We start from the raw sequence: 17,216 nt of genomic DNA, 5'->3' as shown, positions 1-17,216 counted from the left end.
GTAACGTCTCCTTTTTTACATTTACCTCCATCACTTCTGACTTTGACTCACGTCTCAGTTTTGTTATAATTTCTACCCTTGGTGTCATTGTTTCAGATTTCCTGCCAGGATGTCATTATTCCGTGCTGTATTCCTGATTATGCTTATAATCTCCCAAAACAAATTTCTAAAATATAATTTTGGTTTCATACGCTTTTTGCAAGTTTATCTGCAACCTCATTTCCCTCTGTTCCAACATGTGCCGGTACACAGCCAAAATGTACATCTAATCCTAACTTCAATAATGATATACATTTCAGTTTTAAAAAATCCTCTTGAACTATTTGACCTGATCGATCAGATATCGTATCGTGAGGTGCTTGCCAATACAAACGGATCAAGGATTTTTAACATGGAAGAGTCATTCAAGTCATTTTCTTTTGTCTAAAAATGGTCCACCTCAAGGTAGTGACTGACGGGGCAGTTTGGAATAGTGGAAACAATTTTGAATTTACTGTGAAGAAAATACAAGAGGCTTTTGTTAAAGTAGAATAATTCATGGAAGCCAATTTCTGCCAGTGTGATGAAAATAATAAAGATCATGGAAGTCATTATAATGAGAAAGTTTCTCATAATTGTTGGAATGCTGTGAAGCATTCCAACTGTTGTTATACGAACAATATGTGCTATGTGCAATATGTGCTATACAGTGCTATTCATGCTACTAAAAGTAGTAATACTAGTATAGATATTAGTACGACTGCTACTAGTACTACTACTACTGCTACATCTTCTACTGCCATTACTATTACTACTACTACTACTACTGTGATATTAAATACTACGACCAATACTACAGCTGTTACTATGACTACTGATACTACGTCTTCTACTACTTCTTCTAATTACTAATACTTCTACTTCTAATCATACTTCTACTACAACTACAACTTCTACTACTCCTACAAATATCACTACTACTAGTACTTATTCAAATGCTACGAATACTTCTACGAATAATACTTATACTACAACTTATACTACTACAAATATCACCACTGATGAATTTTTTTAAGCCACAGAAACTGTTCAAATATCAAAATGTTCAGCTCTTTCAGGAGAGGTGTGATATGACTTTTCATATTTGTAATCTTTAAACTCTTTGAATTAGTAAGCTTTTTGCAATTTGTTTTTGAATTGGATATCGATTTTCAGCAATGTTTTTGCGATTCATTTCAGTTTTCAGCATTCCAACGCATTTTCAGCAGGAAATGCATTTTCTAGTTATGACTTAGTATCTTCTCCTCCACACTGTGTGGGTTTGACTGAGCGCTGAGAGAAGGGCCCTGGTTTTAGAGGTGGAGGTGGGTGGCCATTCATTTCTTTATTTCTTTATTGTCATTAGAATGAGTGAAACACGCTATTACCAGCTGGTGGCGGTAATGCGCCATAGAGTTGTTGACTCACCAAAAAAAGAAGAAGAATATGCCGTCATGGCCAAGATGGCGGCCTCCATGGTGGAGGGTGGTGAAGATGCATTTCGAAAAATATTCAAGTTTTACAAGAGAAGAAACCCTCCGCCAGATTTCAGCGATGTCATCGACTTCTCCAAAAGAGTACCGGGTGACCAGGTGAGGACACGTTCGACCAATGTTTAACCGGAAACCCGGAACTGTGAACGTTAGCTTAGTGCATTTTAACAACACGGTTATACATAGAAGTGTAACAGAGAGGAATTCATCAACATCCCCGACACAGACTGCAAGTATTTTTTGGAAATTAAGCATATTTGTGGCACCATGGTTGTAGTGGGTTGCATTCCATTTCAACAGGGGTCTAAGCTGCCACTTCAGTGTGTACACGTGTCCGTGTGATTGACAGGTAGTCCCGGCTGCAGTGGACCCCGGTGGAGTGAGTGACGTGGAGGCTGCCAGGGTCGGATTACAGCCCGTTAGAGACTGGAGAGTCTTCGGCCTGCAGGGCTTCCCAGGTACACACAGGACAGGAGGAGAGACGGGCAGCTGTCCCACCACAGTGCTCCAGTGAGACAGCATGTATGATAACGGGTTTAGTCTTTGACCCAGCACTGCACTGCTGTGTGTTGTTCAGGGTTCATGTTCATCTCCAACCCGTTCCTGCCGGGCTCGCATCCCTCCTGGGTCAGACAGTGTCTGAAGATCTACCCTCGGAAGCCCAACGTCTGCAACCTGGACATGCACATGTCTCCCTCTGACACCCAGGACATCTGGGACAAGAGCGTGCATGGCCTCATGTGAGACGTTCCTGACTGAATCTGTCTGACCTGAAGCCTGGGCCACTTAGCTGTTGTTGTGTTGAGATGTAACATAAAGAGATATTTGTAGTTGTGTTCCAGAAATGAATCTGTCCGCCACACTGAGACAATGTCCTCGGAGTGCAGCTCAAAGGCTCCGTGTAGTCCGTCTCTGTAAGTGTGCCGTGTTTGATCCCCACAGCGGTCCTCCCTCTGGAAAGACTCAACCGAAGACTCTACTTGACAGGCTGCGCTGGGTCACTCTGGGATACCATTACAACTGGGATACCAAGGTAATCAACCCCCCCCCCCCACCCTGCTCTGTGAGAGGAGCAGAAATCAATACCAATATTCTGATCACAAACACAGTTTATCAGCATATTATTTACATTTGACCTTTTATCACAAAAGTTCTAATTCCTTTGTGAGGGTATGCACCGATTTGGCTTAATGGTTAAGCTGGTGACCATGACCCATGACTTCTGTTGCCTCTCTCATTATCTCATCTGTCTGTAATACTGGCCTTCAAAATAAAAGCAGAGAACATTCTGAAATGTAAATAAATTTCAGACTCTTAAAGTCAGCTCTACCCTGTACAGTCCTCTTTAATTCTTAACAAACCAATTATGTTTAAGCACAGCCATTATCAAAAGCCATGAAGGTTCATGTGATGAAGGCCACCAGGAGTAAATTGACGCTTAAACTCTGGCAAATGTAAGGATGTTTTTGTCCCTTACACTGTTTGAGATGATGCTTTTTATTTATTTTTTAATATTTGGCCAAAAGTCTTGTAAAGAGGGAAACCTTTGTAAAAGATAATAGACCCCGCCTGTTCCAACATATCTCGTCCTGCTGCCTTTCTTTCAACTGTTTCCTTTTGTTGTTCCGTTCACAGACTTACTCCGCCAACCACCACACACCTTTCCCAGCCGACCTCCACTCGCTGTCCTCTCGGATAGCGTCGGCCTGTGGGTTCCCGGGCTTCAACGCAGAGGCGGGAATCCTCAACTACTACCGCTCCGACTCGTCTCTGGGAATCCACGTGGACGAATCGGAGCTAGATCACAGCCGACCGCTGCTGTCCTTCAGGTAAGAGGGGAGAACAAACACTGCGGAGAGGGTTTTTAGAACGCCGTGCACTTTTATTTTGTTATGTGTTTTATTGGACGTTGCCATATGAGACGGAAAAGGTCTTCATTGCCAGGTTAACTACAGGAAATACTCCCAACACCCTCACCGGGCAGCTTGTTGTCTTTTCTGATAGTTTCGGGAAGTCGGCCATCTTCCTCTTGGGAGGCACCCGCAGACAGGACCCCCCCACCGCTATGTACATGCACAGTGGGGACGTGATGGTGATGTCGGGACAGAGCCGCCTCCTCTACCACGCTGTCCCACGCATCGTAGCGGCACCCCAGGGCAGTCCGGCGTCGGACGGCCGCGGCCCGGCCTCGCCCCTACAGCAGGACGGCTCTGCGGTGGAGCCGCTGTCGGAGCAGGACCGGGACGCGTGCTCCGGTTACACCCACAGCTCCAGGGTGAACGTGACCGTCAGACAGGTGCTGGGGCCCGGACAGAGCTTCCCAGAAACACCCTCTTCTCACCAAAGGACCGACGCGGAGCAGACGGAGGGGCGCCACGACCGACCGGCAGAAGGAGAGAGAGGGAAGAGGAGCAGGGGGAGGAGCAGTAGCTGTGACTCTGTTGATACTGCAGAGACATGACACAGACCACCTGCTGAGGACCAGACTCAAGAGATGAAGTCAGTCAGAGCAACACAAGCATGGATCGACATGCTGTTGGGACTGTTTGAGGGTCTGAATCCAGAGTTCTGTGAAATGTACAAACAATTCACAAGTGAAACAGAAAAACATTGCTTTCTGTAGCGGAATGTCTAAAGTCATGCATTATCAGTTTGATATATTTCGGGCTGCTGAAATAAGTTTAGTATAAAGATGGAAGGAAGTAAAACTTTATTTATATCGCTCTTTTTACAGCACACAGTTACCAGGTGCTACACACACACACAAACTATAAATGAATGAAGTAAAAATAGATTACAATATAAAACATCAAGAGCGGCCGATTATGTGGTTCCAATTGATAAAACTGGCAGCTGCATCGTGAACCAGCTGTGTGATTCAGAGCAGCTTGACTAAGGCCCGTTTACACCTGTTATCAATCTACAGGTATCATACCCAGATAGCAATCTTCATCTTTGATGTTCCCTGAATCAATAAGCAAAGTATGAGACCATATTTTGAGTGTTTTTGTGAATGCAAACCAATGGACAGCGTTCCATCCCAAATACACATTTAGGTGTTTATACTTTGTCCATTGGTGTCTGTGTGATTTCTACAGAATGAAGTTGACCTCATTTGCATATTTAAACAAAACAACACATTGAACTTGTTTCATGATATGCATAATAAGACATCTCCTAAACCTTTGACTCTGATGTATCAGCAAGATGAGATGAGGATTTTGAATCTGGCTTCATCCAATGTTCTGACTTCTGTTCAGGAAATGTATGCAAATTCATGAAATGAATGAATTAAATGAATCAATCAGCTCTCCCTTCAGTAAAGCCCTGTGTATTGTAGAACAGTGTGCAGCCTGCTCTGTGTCGGAGGGGGCGGACCGGTTCAAAGGTGAGCTTCATGTTAAGTTATATTATTATGAATTGAATATGAATATCCCTGGGATTTTTGACTCTTCGTGGTTTTATTGAGATTGTTTTCATGCAAAAAAATAGGCAGCCTCACAAAAAGGTGTTATTATACAAAACTATAAAATAAATAAAACAGCGGTTTCCATTCTGAGTATCTGGACTTGGCAAAGCGTTCACATTTAGCTTTCATTACATGCTTTCCATGAAAAGAAAAGTCACAAAGACTTATCATTTTGGGAGATGAAACTGACAGAAAGTGCCGGACCCTCATGAACTCCATGGACCCAGATGTGAGGGGTCCCCATCAGTCCCATCGGCATTCTGTGCACGACGCGGTCCATAAGCAGCACCAATACAGTGGTGCAGAGATGTGGGTGTCGCTAGCGCAAACAACACTGAACAGACTGGAAATCTCTATCATTAGAAGCACACATGGCACACGCAAGCCTCTGCAGGGAAATTAAGATGGCCACATGTGTGTATTACATCATGTAATCATCAGATTGTGACGTTTGCATTTGCAAAACTGTTAGATGTGTTCAAACAGTGCTTGGTATTTGTGTGTAGATTAGCAGTTGTGAGTACCAGAAAGTACGCATGATTCATTGTACGCATTTGTAAATCTTATTTTTATTTTCGAGACAAAAGTCACTCCATACACGTCTGTGTCACGTTTGACACCGTAATGAAGCTCTGTGGGTAACAAGCATGTTTTAAAATATTTATCATTGAAGATACTTTGTCTTAAGTTAAATATTCAACATATACTGACATCATTGTAAGTTTGTATATCTTTTGTATGAGTTGACACTTGTTTTAGTAACGTAATGTGTCATTTGAAGTTAATCTTGAAACACAAATTCTATTTAAAAATCCGGTTAACCCTGACCACCAGATGGTTTGTTCCACCGGACCACCAGATGGTTTGTTCCAGTGTACTAGTACTTAGCAGGTGATTGACACACAAAAACATACACACAATATCTCACATCTCTTGTAATAGCCAACAATTCATGATTCAAAACGATATAAACTCTTCTAAAATAGTATTTTTGCATCACAACTTTACACACAAACACAAAATAAAAAGTTTTTTCACATTCCAACTGCACACTGATGTGATAAACACTATCATCGAGAGTCTTTGGCAGTTTCATTAGTGGCACGCTGTAAATATAATATCTAGTTTATTCTTAATGCACCGATACCAATGTCAGGCCGATGCCATGTTTCAGTGGCAGCGGGGGGGGGATGATCTATTCAATTCAGTTCTGTGTTTATAAACTACATTACATACCGGAATTTGAGGTTTTCCAGTATGGAACAGTTTTGACCGAAAATACTAAAAAGAATTGTGTAATAAATGTATGTTGGTGTAGAGCCGCAGCTCTACACTGTCTGATTTTCATATGTCGGTATCGGTCCCAGAGTGTCAAATACTGACGCACAAGGCCCCCTTCAGTATCTGTATGAGACAAACACAGGACTATCACCCAGGAGTCCGCTGTTGGTCCTGACCAAACACCCGTATGTGACCAGTTGGACTGCGAGCGTGTCGCAGTGGCACATACTCCAGATGTTCATCCAGCAAAGTACCAGGACCAGTGAGGTCATGTTAGAGGTACACATTACACAGCCTCTACAGCAGAGCTCAATACTTGTACAGTAACCACTTGTGAGTGGACACGTTACAGCTGAGTCATGACTTGCAATGGACCATTGCATTTTGAGAGTGCATCATCAAAGTTACAGCATTTGTCCACTGTTTGAAGTTTGGAATGAAATCAGTTAGAAATGGATTTAAATGAATAATTGGAGCCTTGGCCTCACTCGCTCTGGTTACCATCACTGTACGATAGGACACGGACTTACATGTGAACGCGTCGAGGTGTGCTCGGAGCCCTTTGTGGCTAAATGTCTCGTCACATTCCATTCCAGTCTGATGGTGTTTCACAGCACAGTAGCACTGACACAAGTAAACCAATGAACAGTAGATGAGATGAATATGAAGCACCGTACGCCATTAAATCAACGACACATTCATATTTGACACATCTTCAGCACTGAGCCTGTATTCTCAGTTCAACTCCATGACGTGTGCCGATCCGAACGCTCCTGGTCTGGATGCGGGGGGGGGGGGGGGGGGGGGGTCCACGTCAGACAGGCAGAGAGAAAGACAACGATGAGCTCATGTCCTCAAATCTCCACTGATCCAGTCAAACACCATCCTGCCGACTGGTTCTCCTGCATCCAGGACGAAGGCGTGGCGGAAGCCGCTCTCACACAGCCGGAAATGTCCACGTGGGAAGTCCTGCTTGATGTCATGGTAATACTGAACAGGGCACCAGTGGTCCGACGCTCCATAATAGAATATAAGCTGGAAATGGGAACACAGGCGGTTTACTGCCGAGGTTGACTTCAAGATTTAACACACGATAACAGCTAAAAGGAACAATGTGTCGAGGCCCCTTTCCTACCTTTTCCAGGTTCTTATTGATGGTGATGTTGTCCCTCTCCAGAACCGTCGTCATTTCCTGACCCCCCATGTACATGGCGTTAACTACAGAGAGGAACAGATCACACAGGTTCCATCATTGCTTTACATCACAAGTATGACATGACACACAGGCGTGTACTTTCAAACCCCCGTAGAATACGATTCACAGTCGATATGAAGCAGATTCCTATTTGTGACAACAATGTGTGTGGTGTGTAAAACTGAAAAAAGGTGAACATTATAAGCATTGCATGATTAAAGAGCAAATAGAACAGCCCACCTGCACAGTCGCCACTGAGCAGACCTAAAGTGGGTTGGACTACGGTGTGGTCCAGGGACCGGATGCCGCCGAACACCAGTTTGATGAGGCTGGCTTTGAGTGCCTCGGGCAGCAGAGAGAGCAGGAAGAGAGGCAGGTAGGCCACGTAGCGCATGTGACACAGCACGGGGGTCATGACCCTCCCCTGAGGAGTCTCCGCCATGCGCTCAATGGTGGGAAACAGCATGACGGCTTTCAGGATCTGCACGGAGAAACAACACAGAATCTGACTCAGTGCTCCGTTTAAGGCCTTCACACTAGCGTCTCTTTAATGAGCCACCCTGGCTGATTGCAACCAACCTTGAGGTCCGGGTTTCGCTTCATGATGTCCAGGATGATGTAGCAGCCGATGGAGTGTCCCACCAGCACCACGCTGGTCTCTTTGGGAACATGTCTCCGGAGGAAGGCCAGCTTGTGTTCGATCTGCCCGCTCAGACCAAACACGTCCCGCTCCGCTGCCGAGGAGACGTCTGTATGAAAGAAGTCAAATCTTCAGAATCCATCAAATGTCTCTATGCTTACTTTGTTACCATGTTAAACTCGCCTGAATGACTCATTAAAACCACTTCCACGTTTCAAAATATGCGAGGAACATTCCTATTTCAAGTAGCGTCATTATTCACGCTCTCTTCTCTTCCGGTGTACTGAGATTAGCGTGTGGAAATGAATATTCCGAACCTTCAACCATGTCCATGGAGTCCGGTAGCACACAGTGGCCAGCGTGGCCCACGGCCCACACTGGGTGGTGGTAGCCAAACATACGGTGGAGAGTTTGCATGAAGGTCCTGTAGAAGCCCACTACGCCTGGGTTACCTGCATGGAAGACAGCAGAAGATCAGCACATGACAACATCATGTCAACGTCATATCAGAGAGTAAAATGTTTAAAAACTGTTGAAATTCAACATCAAGTGCAGCTGAATTGAGACAATCACATCAAAATCTAGATTTCGGTGCAGGGCTCTTCTACAAGACAGGGTCAAACTCTTTGTCAACATTGTACTCATTGTACTTCCGGAATACGCTCACCTGGAATGATGAGAAACAGCACCTTGTGTCCAGAGTGTAACCGACAGGAGCCAAACTTCAGAACCTCAGTGATGGCTCCACAACAGTAGCTGAAGTCCGTCTGCGGTTCGTCCCTCCCGTCTGTCACCGTGTCGTCCATCGCACTAGCTGTGAGGAGAGCCGTGGGGAGAACAGGAACACAGAGTTCAAGCTCCTGGTTCACACGCACACCGAATAACGTGAGCTGATACCGTTAGTTTATCAGCAGGGTCCAAAGGTGACGCGTTACTTCCACGTCAAAGGTTAAAAAGCATGTCGTGCATGTGATGCGTGTGTTGTCAGATACAATCGGTATTTACAGTACAAGATATGCAACTCGCTCTAACAATATGAAGTATTAAAGTGACAGGATTTAGCCAGTGGGTTGGTGCGACAGTGAGAGTAGCTGAAATGATTTCATATCAATGCTACATGCTAACGCTACTGACTGACGTTCACTTAAGCTAGCATCCTAGGGAACTGGTTTTCCGACGCTAGCAGACAAGTGTAATGTGTACCAAAATATAGTTTACCTAATAAGAATAAGATGACGTCCTCCCATTCATCTGCGTCTCTCTCTGTTTTTGCACAATGTGAGGACTTCCTGCTGGATGCTGATTGGTCAGCCGGACCTTCTTCTCTTTGTAAAGCGTGCTTATTATCCAACTCACAGCCCCGCTACTGCCCCCTGTACTGCCGGAGGGTAGATACATAGAAGGTGCACGAAGGAAAGGTCATGTAAGAATGATGTGGTGTTTGTTATTATTGTACCAGAGAAAAGACGTTTAAAAAAACACAATGGTCACCAAGGAAAATATGTTTAAAAAACCATGATGGTCACCAGCGAAAAGATGTTTAAAAAACCACAATGGTCACCAGTGAAAAGATGTTCACAATTGGTTAAAAAGCAGTGGTCAGGGCCTGCAAGGCCTTCTCTGCTGGCCTAAACAGAATCACAAAGTTATAGCTATTTAATTATAATATAATATATAATTATAAAAGTTATTTGAATACGTTGATTAATATGTAGACGTTCACATGTAGACCAGAAACAATAATTTGAGGATTTTCAGTCAGGATTTAGAAAGGATCAGAGCACAGAGACAGCTCTGGTGAAAATTATGAATGACCTTCCAATTGCATCAGACAAAGGACTCGTCTCTGTTCTTGTCTTGTTAGACCTTAGTGCTGCGTTCAACATCATTGACCATTACATCCTGTGACAGAGACTAGAACATTATATTGGCATTAAAGGAACCGCACGGACTAAGCTGGTTTAAGTCCTATTTATCAGATCGATCTCAGTTTGTATATCTTAACGATGAAACCTCTGTGAACACCAACGTTAGTCATGGAGTTCCACAAGGTTCTGTCCTTGGAACAATTCTGCTTATCATATATATGCTTCCTTGAGGCAATATTATCAGAAAACACTCCATCAGCAGTTCACTAAATTTCAAGCAGCCTTAAGGACATAAACACCTGGATGACCTGCAACTTCCTGATGTTAAACTCAGACTAAACTAAAGTTCTTCTACATGGCCCAGAACACCTCTGAAATCAATTATCTAAGGATTTAGTTTCTCTATGGCATTGCTCTGGCATCCAGCATCACCGTAAACAATTATCTTTGATCAGGATATGTCCTTTAACTCCCACATAAAACAAATTTCTAGGACTACCTTTTTTCACCTATACGTAACATTTAAAAAATCTGGCACATCCTGTCTCAAAGCGAAGCAGACAAAATAGATCATGCATTTGTTACCTCTAGACTAGATTACTGCAATTCCTTATTATCAGGCTGCTCTAATAAGTCCCTTAACTCTCCAGCTGATTCAGAATGCTGCAGCAGGTGTACTGATAAAAAACTAAGAAAATAGATCATATTACTCCTGTTCTCTGCACTGGCTCCCTGTAAAATCTAGAATAGAATTTAAAATCCTTCTCCTCACCTACAAAGCCCTAATTGGTCAGACCATCATATCTTAAAGTACCATATTACCCCACTGGAGAGCTGAACTCCCTTAGCAGGGGTTACTTGTGGTTCCTAAAGTCTTAAAAAGTAGGACGGGAGCCTTCAGTTATCAAGCTCCTCTTCTGTGGAACCAGCTTCCAGTTTCAGTCCGGGGGACAGACACACTCACCACATTTAAGGCTTAAGACTTTTCTCTTTAATAACGCTTATAGTTCGGGCTGGTTCAGGTTTGCCTTGGACCAGCCCCATGATATGCTGCTATAGGCATAGACTGCTGGAGGACTTCCTAGGATACACTGAGCTCCTCTCTCCTCTTCTATTTCTCCTTATGAATTCATGTCACATTTATGCTCATTACTAACTTTGCTTCTTCCCCAGAGTCTTTGTGCTTTCTTGCCTCACAAGTTTCCATGGCCCTGCTGACACCCACTGCTACTATCATTATTATTATTAGTCACATTACTATTGCTATTATCAAAACCATTATGGCTTTTATTAATATTAATATTCTACTCTATCCACTCCTGCTGTTATTAGTAGTCATGTTTCCATCATTATTATGCTCACTACTCTCATGATATGAATCATTTCTGTCATATGCATTGAATGTGCTGTAACTCTGTTATGTTATTCATTCTGTCCACATGACATCTGTCACACTTCTGTCCATCCTGATAGAGGGATCCCTCCTCTGTTGCTCTCCATAAGGTTTCTTTCTTTTCTTCTTCGTTTCCCCTGTTCAAGGTTTTTTGGGGGGAGTTTTTCCTGAACCAATACCAATGTGAGGGTCCTGGGACAGAGGACGTTGTGTGCTGTATTTGTGATTTTGGGCTGTACAAAATATATTGAAATTGAAATGTCAGTGGTCAAGTGATAAAGCATCTAACATAATGAATATAATGAATTAGCCTTTGTGGAGAAAAGGACAGAGCAGCAGTTGAGTGGTTAATGGGAGAGGGAAAAAACACTATAATAACATGTTCAGCCAGTTTTCTTTTGTTGTTGTTTGGTGAATTATTTTGGCCTTATTTAAATGAAACCATAAAAATTTAGAGGGGAAAAGTCCCATCTGGTTGCACAGATACCAAGCATTAATAACTATATCGAAATTGACAATCATCTCATTTACTTATGTCGGTCATATAGAGGCATTCGAATTTAATTGAGTTCCTTACAGTAACGTGAAGCAAAATCTCCCTCTCCTGCAAATAATTGAAGATGAATAAATTCATAGATGTGAATAAAGTCATAGATGTCCAAAAAGTCCTACTCTGTTGATTTAAAAAGAACATGTCGGGACAGTATGACAAACATCAACATCTGTATTCAAAATTGTTTAATTGAACATCATCAAACATTAACTTGTGTGCAAAACACTGGTAGGTCATCATTGCCTAAATCCTCAAATTTAGAGAAATCTCACACAAGAAGAACTTGTATATTTTTCATGTCAGTTAAAACACCGTAAAACACATTTTATTGGCATCAAACAATGTCCATTTTTCACAAACACATACATTCAGTCAATCATAATGACATCACTATCAAGAGAGCCATGACTCACTGACTGGATTGCGTCGGCCATTCGCTGAAAGACTTCCAAAGAAAGGGTAAAGGAATGTCCATCTCTCTAGTGTATGGTGCTGTGCTTCTAATTAGATCTATGCTTTCATTAGGTCCCCCAAAGAGATGTGACTGCAAAATACTGATAAACTCCTTGGTATCGTTATTTACCCGCTCCATACTTAGACCATGATAAGCCTCTTGAATAATCCGTTTGGCATGGTCTTTATACTCAGCCATATTTCTCTTTGCCCCCTCAGTATGTTGGGTTGAAGACTGCAGAACTTCTGCATAGATGGCATCAACTTGAGCAGCAATTTCCATGTTTTCATCTTGTAAGTACATGATCAAACTGTCCGTTTCTTTAGCAATCATATTGAGGAGGTCATTAAGTGTGTTCTGACGCAAATCAAGCCCCCTGAGCACATGTCTTAGCTGATCATATACAGATATCGTAAAAGACTCCATTTTATGCATGATTTTTCTTCCTTTTACAACAGTATCAGTTCCAGGTATGGTGAACCTTATTCCACTGATGTAGCTAGTAATATTCCCAACGATGCTGACAAACCATTGGATTGCCATTTTGGTGGCTCTTGATACAGACCGACGAGCTCGCTGGAACACCTCCAGGCTCGAGAGCTTCTCTTCAGATCCAGGCAATGTCAACTCTGTGTCACTCAAGAACTGTGTGACTGCATCTAGCAAGTCATCAAACTTCTCTTTAGGCAACCTGTCTACAACATCCTGCAAACGCATGGACATCAAGCCATCAGAAGCCTTCCTGTACATGTCTTTTCCTTGATCACTGAGGTGTTTGATTGAATTCTGCAGTGTGTTAAAAGACATAAGTACCTCGTGATAGGCTCTCTCTATGACATTAGAAACTGTGTTTTTCAGCTTCATGCCGCCACGGTTGAGATCAAAGCCAAAGTGAGCGGTGTGGTACTTGTTTATGAACTTGAGCACAGCATCGGTCATAAAAGGAATCTTGTCCTTGGTACCCTCCATTACATCATAGAGGAAATCCAAATTCCATGACGTGTGTAAATTCAACTTCTGGGAGTTTCTCAGCATGGCTACGGCAGTGATAATATCAGTATCCTTTTCAAGATTAGACTGCAGTTGAGGGAAGAAATTGAGAATAATAATTGTTAAAACAGTGTCAATTGCCCTACATATAACATTAATCCATATATAGATCTTACCAGGTAGCGACTAAACAGTTTCCCATACAACTGTGATGGAGACTTCCGCTGAAACTGCAATCCAAGGAAACCAGCTGATGGAGAAGACATAGATGCAGTCATGCCATCTTTGCGGGAAGCAAAGCGGAAGTTTGCATCTGCAAATGTCCGGCTACTGATGTCAACATTGACAGTATTACGAGACACCCTTTAAAACAGAGAAACAGTTGTTAGGAGAGGTATTTTCTAGTGCATCTTTGGTCAACCCGTGAAAGAGAAGTCTTTGGTGAACTGTTAAACTATGCAGAAAATCAGCCTTTGGAAGAAAACAAATTGCATTTATTCAGACAAAGGGGTTTGGTGCTTCATCCTAAGAAAAAACATCCGTTCTATATTGCAGTAAAGTCCATTGTGCAAAATACCCAGTGGCCATAAAGGGGGGATACCATCCAAAAACTTGCTCAACCAAGGTTATCATCTAGAAAAAACACCAATTGGACCTCCTACCCAAGATAAGGATTCTTGATGTCTTCCTCAGAGTAGCTCTGACAGCTCTCCTAACCATGGCTCATCATTTAAAACCTAAGATAAGATGGCTCTCATTTTTTATTTCAATTGTCTAATTTCCGGACTAAATGCAGATGCAGCTGAACATTGTGACCACATTGAACACTATAAATTAACTTATATTTTCAATCCACATGCAACAACTACTTGGACGGTATTGATGCCTTGGTTGGCCCACAACGTTTGGATGTGCTTAATAGAAAATATGACCAAGCAGCACTCAGGGTAAGTATCAAATTTTCAACTGTTCTTTTTTTTCTTGGCTTCCATTGAGATTAAATTAAACAAATAAATATAGATTTCTAATCAAATTTGAAATTGAGGAATCAAGAAGTATATTCCATACACTTACCTTGGGTTTTGTGCCAAAATTCCATGTTGCCAGTCCACATATACATCACTGTGAATCAAGCTGCCCTGCCCATTTAGATTGATTGCTCCCTTATCAAATGTAAGGGTTGCACTTTCTGAAGGGACATAAGAATATATATATATATATATTACAATGTCTTAGATCTAGTAATTCAATCAAGTAGAGTGTGTGTCCGTCTTACCATGAAGGTCATATTCCAAGAAGATCATGGTCGAAGTACAGATAGATTTCAGCAAAGTAACAAGGCTAGAGTCCTTTTTCTCCAGGTTGGCAGTTGTTGAAACATTATAAATAGGAATGGAAACCTTCAGAGTGGCACTGATGGCTCCAAAAGCTGGAATAAAAACACTTGAAGGCAGATGTAAGGCAACGTCAGGGATTTCAATTTTTTGCTCTGGGATGACGATGGTTGGAAGTTCAAAGTTTAAAATCTGGGTTATGATTTTATTTGGGCTGATGCTGTGCTCTCCAATGTTCAAGGATTTTGGTAATGTGAAAGATGAGACAGTGATTTCATATTGTGGTATTTTAACTGAAAGGAATGACATTTTCCCCTGTAGATACTCTGTTTCAATGTCGTAACTGGGCACTGACATTATTGGCAAGCCTGGCAGCATGATTTCAAAGGCTGTTGTGGAGATCACCTTGGGGATGTTAAGGTTCTTGAGATCAATTGTTAAGGGCTCAATATGCAAATTGGTAAATGGCACATCAAAGGCTGGAACCAAGATTGCAAAGGGAAGAGTAAGATGATCAGGGACATCCAGGTTTTCAAATCGCATGTCTCTGTTCCTTATTGAGTGTGAAATTTCTTTTGCCCAAGAAGGCACAGCAATGCTTATCTCAGGGATGGTTAAAGTGATGCCGTCTTCAAATAGTTTAAATGGTATTGCATACTCCTGACCATCCATGCTCTTTGTGTACACAATGCTGGAAGAGATGTTAAGGAATTGTAACTCGTCCATATTTGTGACTTGATCAAACTTGAGAACATCCCAGATGGTCTTCTGATATACAGGAAGCCTAACAGTTTTCAAGAAGGCTAGGTGGCCTTCCACTGATCTTGTCAAGTCCATGCGTACTTCAGATTCATCATTAGACACAAGAAAATCACAAGCATGGACGAGAGATGCCAGTTGTTCCTTACCACTCCAAGTGAAAGACTGCTTCTCTGAGCTGATGGCAAGGTTGATACTCTGAATAAGTCCAGCATGACCCAAACTATTTGGCTGACTTGCCTCAATGTTCAGTGTAGTCTTGAAGGTTGTTAAAGGGACACAATCTAATTCTCCAGTAACACTGTGCTTTCCATTCGTGTTGAAAGATTCAGATTCAACTTTATTATTGCTGGTGTAATCAGCTGTTGCAAAGATTCTCCTCAAAGAGCCCTCAAGAGCCATGTTGTTAGTCACGTCAAAATGGAAGATGTTATTGTTTAAGCTTCGTTTGTGTTTCTCCTGTTTGTCAATGTTTGAATTCAAAACAGTCCTGGAAGTTGAACGGAGGCCATTGGAATTAAGGTAGAAACTGGCCTCATTTTCTAGATCTCCATTAAAGTTAAAACTGTCTATCGTTATGTCGGACTTCCCTCGGGTAGAGGTGTCCAGTGACACATAGGAAGAAAGTACTTCCAGTGCCCAGGTCATATCAAGGTTTCCTTTGCCTACAGTCTGAATCAGAGGAATGTTAAACATGTATTTTAATTTATTCTTGGAAGCAACATTTGGCTTGGTCTTGGTATTTCCTGTGAGTTCTTGATTCAATTCAAGATTGAGGAAGGGTAGATTCATTTTTGCAGTGTTGGCTACAGACGCATCCATGCTCCTTTTGATGAGATTAATAGCACATTCATGGCTTGCTTCCACATTGTTATGCTCCAGGGACACAGTGGTGGCCAGTTTTAGTCCTCTCTTTCTTGACAAACTGGTGGTGCCATCAATTTTTCCATTCAAAATTTCAAACAGAGATGTTGAGGAAGAGTCAAACCGAGCAACAATGTCAGACTGGTTGAAAAGACCAGCATTAGCACTTAAGGTAATCACAGTGGATTTGAAGGAGAAGTCACAAGTTATGTTTCCAAGAGCTGGGATCAAAATGTTGTTCTGAATGGCTGGTAGTGTGAAAGTGGGCAGCTTTATTTCACTTAATGTTTCTGGAACATGGATGACAGGTAATTCCAAAGATGGTAGCACGATGGTATAGGATGGCACAGAGAAACCCAGTGCTGGTACTTTGAAGCTTGGTGTACTGACCTCCTTGGGAACAAAGTAGCTGAAGGCCGGCATCTCAGCGCTGAAAGCAGAAACCTCAATATTCAATAATGGTATTTTGTATCGAGGGATAGTGAAGATTCTAGGAGGCAGACTAGACGTGTCAATTTTGTGTTTGATATAATGGGCCTTTGCTTGGTTGTACGAATCTTTTAGAAGTGTAACTACTTTGTCTCTACATTGTTCAAATTGAGCCTGGATTATGTTGGCGTTGCCAATAATTGTATTATAAATTGGTTTAAGGTGTAATTCAAAGCTGTGTGTATCAGGGTTCTTGTCGTAATGAAGCTTCAGGTTTGTTTCGAATGACTGTTGAGGATTCGTAAGCAAGGTTTTGAATCCAGCTTTTTCCCACAGAGACAGGTCTCTGACCTCTGGGATTTCAATCTCAAGATAAGGTACAGTTATTACTGGGATAGATAAAGGAACAGTCAAAAAGTCCAGATTTGCCTCTCCATTAGCTGATGATTGAAAGAAGATGTTCATTTCATTGTTTT

At 42.2% G+C, this 17,216-nt stretch overlaps 3 protein-coding genes across 4 annotated transcripts; 1 reads left to right on the top strand and 2 right to left on the bottom strand.

Annotated features, from left to right (window-relative positions):
- Positions 1-1,472: 1,472 nt before the first annotated feature.
- Positions 1,473-4,930, top strand: alkbh1 (alkB homolog 1, histone H2A dioxygenase; the record flags this gene model as incomplete). 2 transcript variants are annotated; one of them, XM_079286511.1, is made up of 6 exons in its annotated part: positions 1,473-1,610; positions 1,861-1,969; positions 2,089-2,251; positions 2,454-2,544; positions 3,147-3,340; positions 3,516-4,930. In XM_079286511.1, 6 exons carry the CDS (start codon positions 1,473-1,475, stop codon positions 3,970-3,972), a joined length of 1,152 nt encoding a protein of 383 aa, XP_079142637.1. In that variant the 3' UTR covers positions 3,973-4,930. The 2 variants fall into 2 exon arrangements, with proteins under 2 accessions (XP_079142637.1, XP_079142638.1); XM_079286512.1 differs by lacking the exon at positions 2,089-2,251 and having other exon boundaries at positions 1,861-2,021.
- A 659-nt stretch (positions 4,931-5,589) lies between these two features.
- Positions 5,590-9,359, bottom strand: ldah (lipid droplet associated hydrolase). The gene is made up of 7 exons (XM_079286513.1): positions 9,315-9,359; positions 8,764-8,910; positions 8,414-8,548; positions 8,036-8,205; positions 7,697-7,937; positions 7,397-7,479; positions 5,590-7,296 (listed from the first exon to the last, which is right to left on the bottom strand). Exons 2-7 carry the CDS (start codon positions 8,900-8,902, stop codon positions 7,108-7,110), a joined length of 957 nt encoding a protein of 318 aa, XP_079142639.1. The 5' UTR covers positions 8,903-8,910; positions 9,315-9,359; the 3' UTR covers positions 5,590-7,107.
- Positions 8,907-16,734, bottom strand: LOC306790000 (apolipoprotein B-100-like; the record flags this gene model as incomplete). The annotated part of the gene is made up of 5 exons (XM_079286105.1): positions 8,907-8,910; positions 12,930-13,441; positions 13,531-13,717; positions 16,436-16,452; positions 16,702-16,734. The coding sequence occupies 5 exons, from the start codon at positions 16,732-16,734 to the stop codon at positions 8,907-8,909; spliced, it is 753 nt and encodes a 250-aa protein (XP_079142231.1).
- Positions 16,735-17,216: the final 482 nt, after the last annotated feature.

This window comes from Melanostigma gelatinosum (genome assembly GCF_949748355.1).
Source record: "Melanostigma gelatinosum genome assembly, chromosome: 16".
In the NCBI taxonomy this organism is placed as follows: domain Eukaryota; kingdom Metazoa; phylum Chordata; class Actinopteri; order Perciformes; family Zoarcidae; genus Melanostigma; species Melanostigma gelatinosum.
Note: the sequence above shows the minus strand (reverse complement) of the source record. Positions and strands in the feature narration are given on the sequence as shown.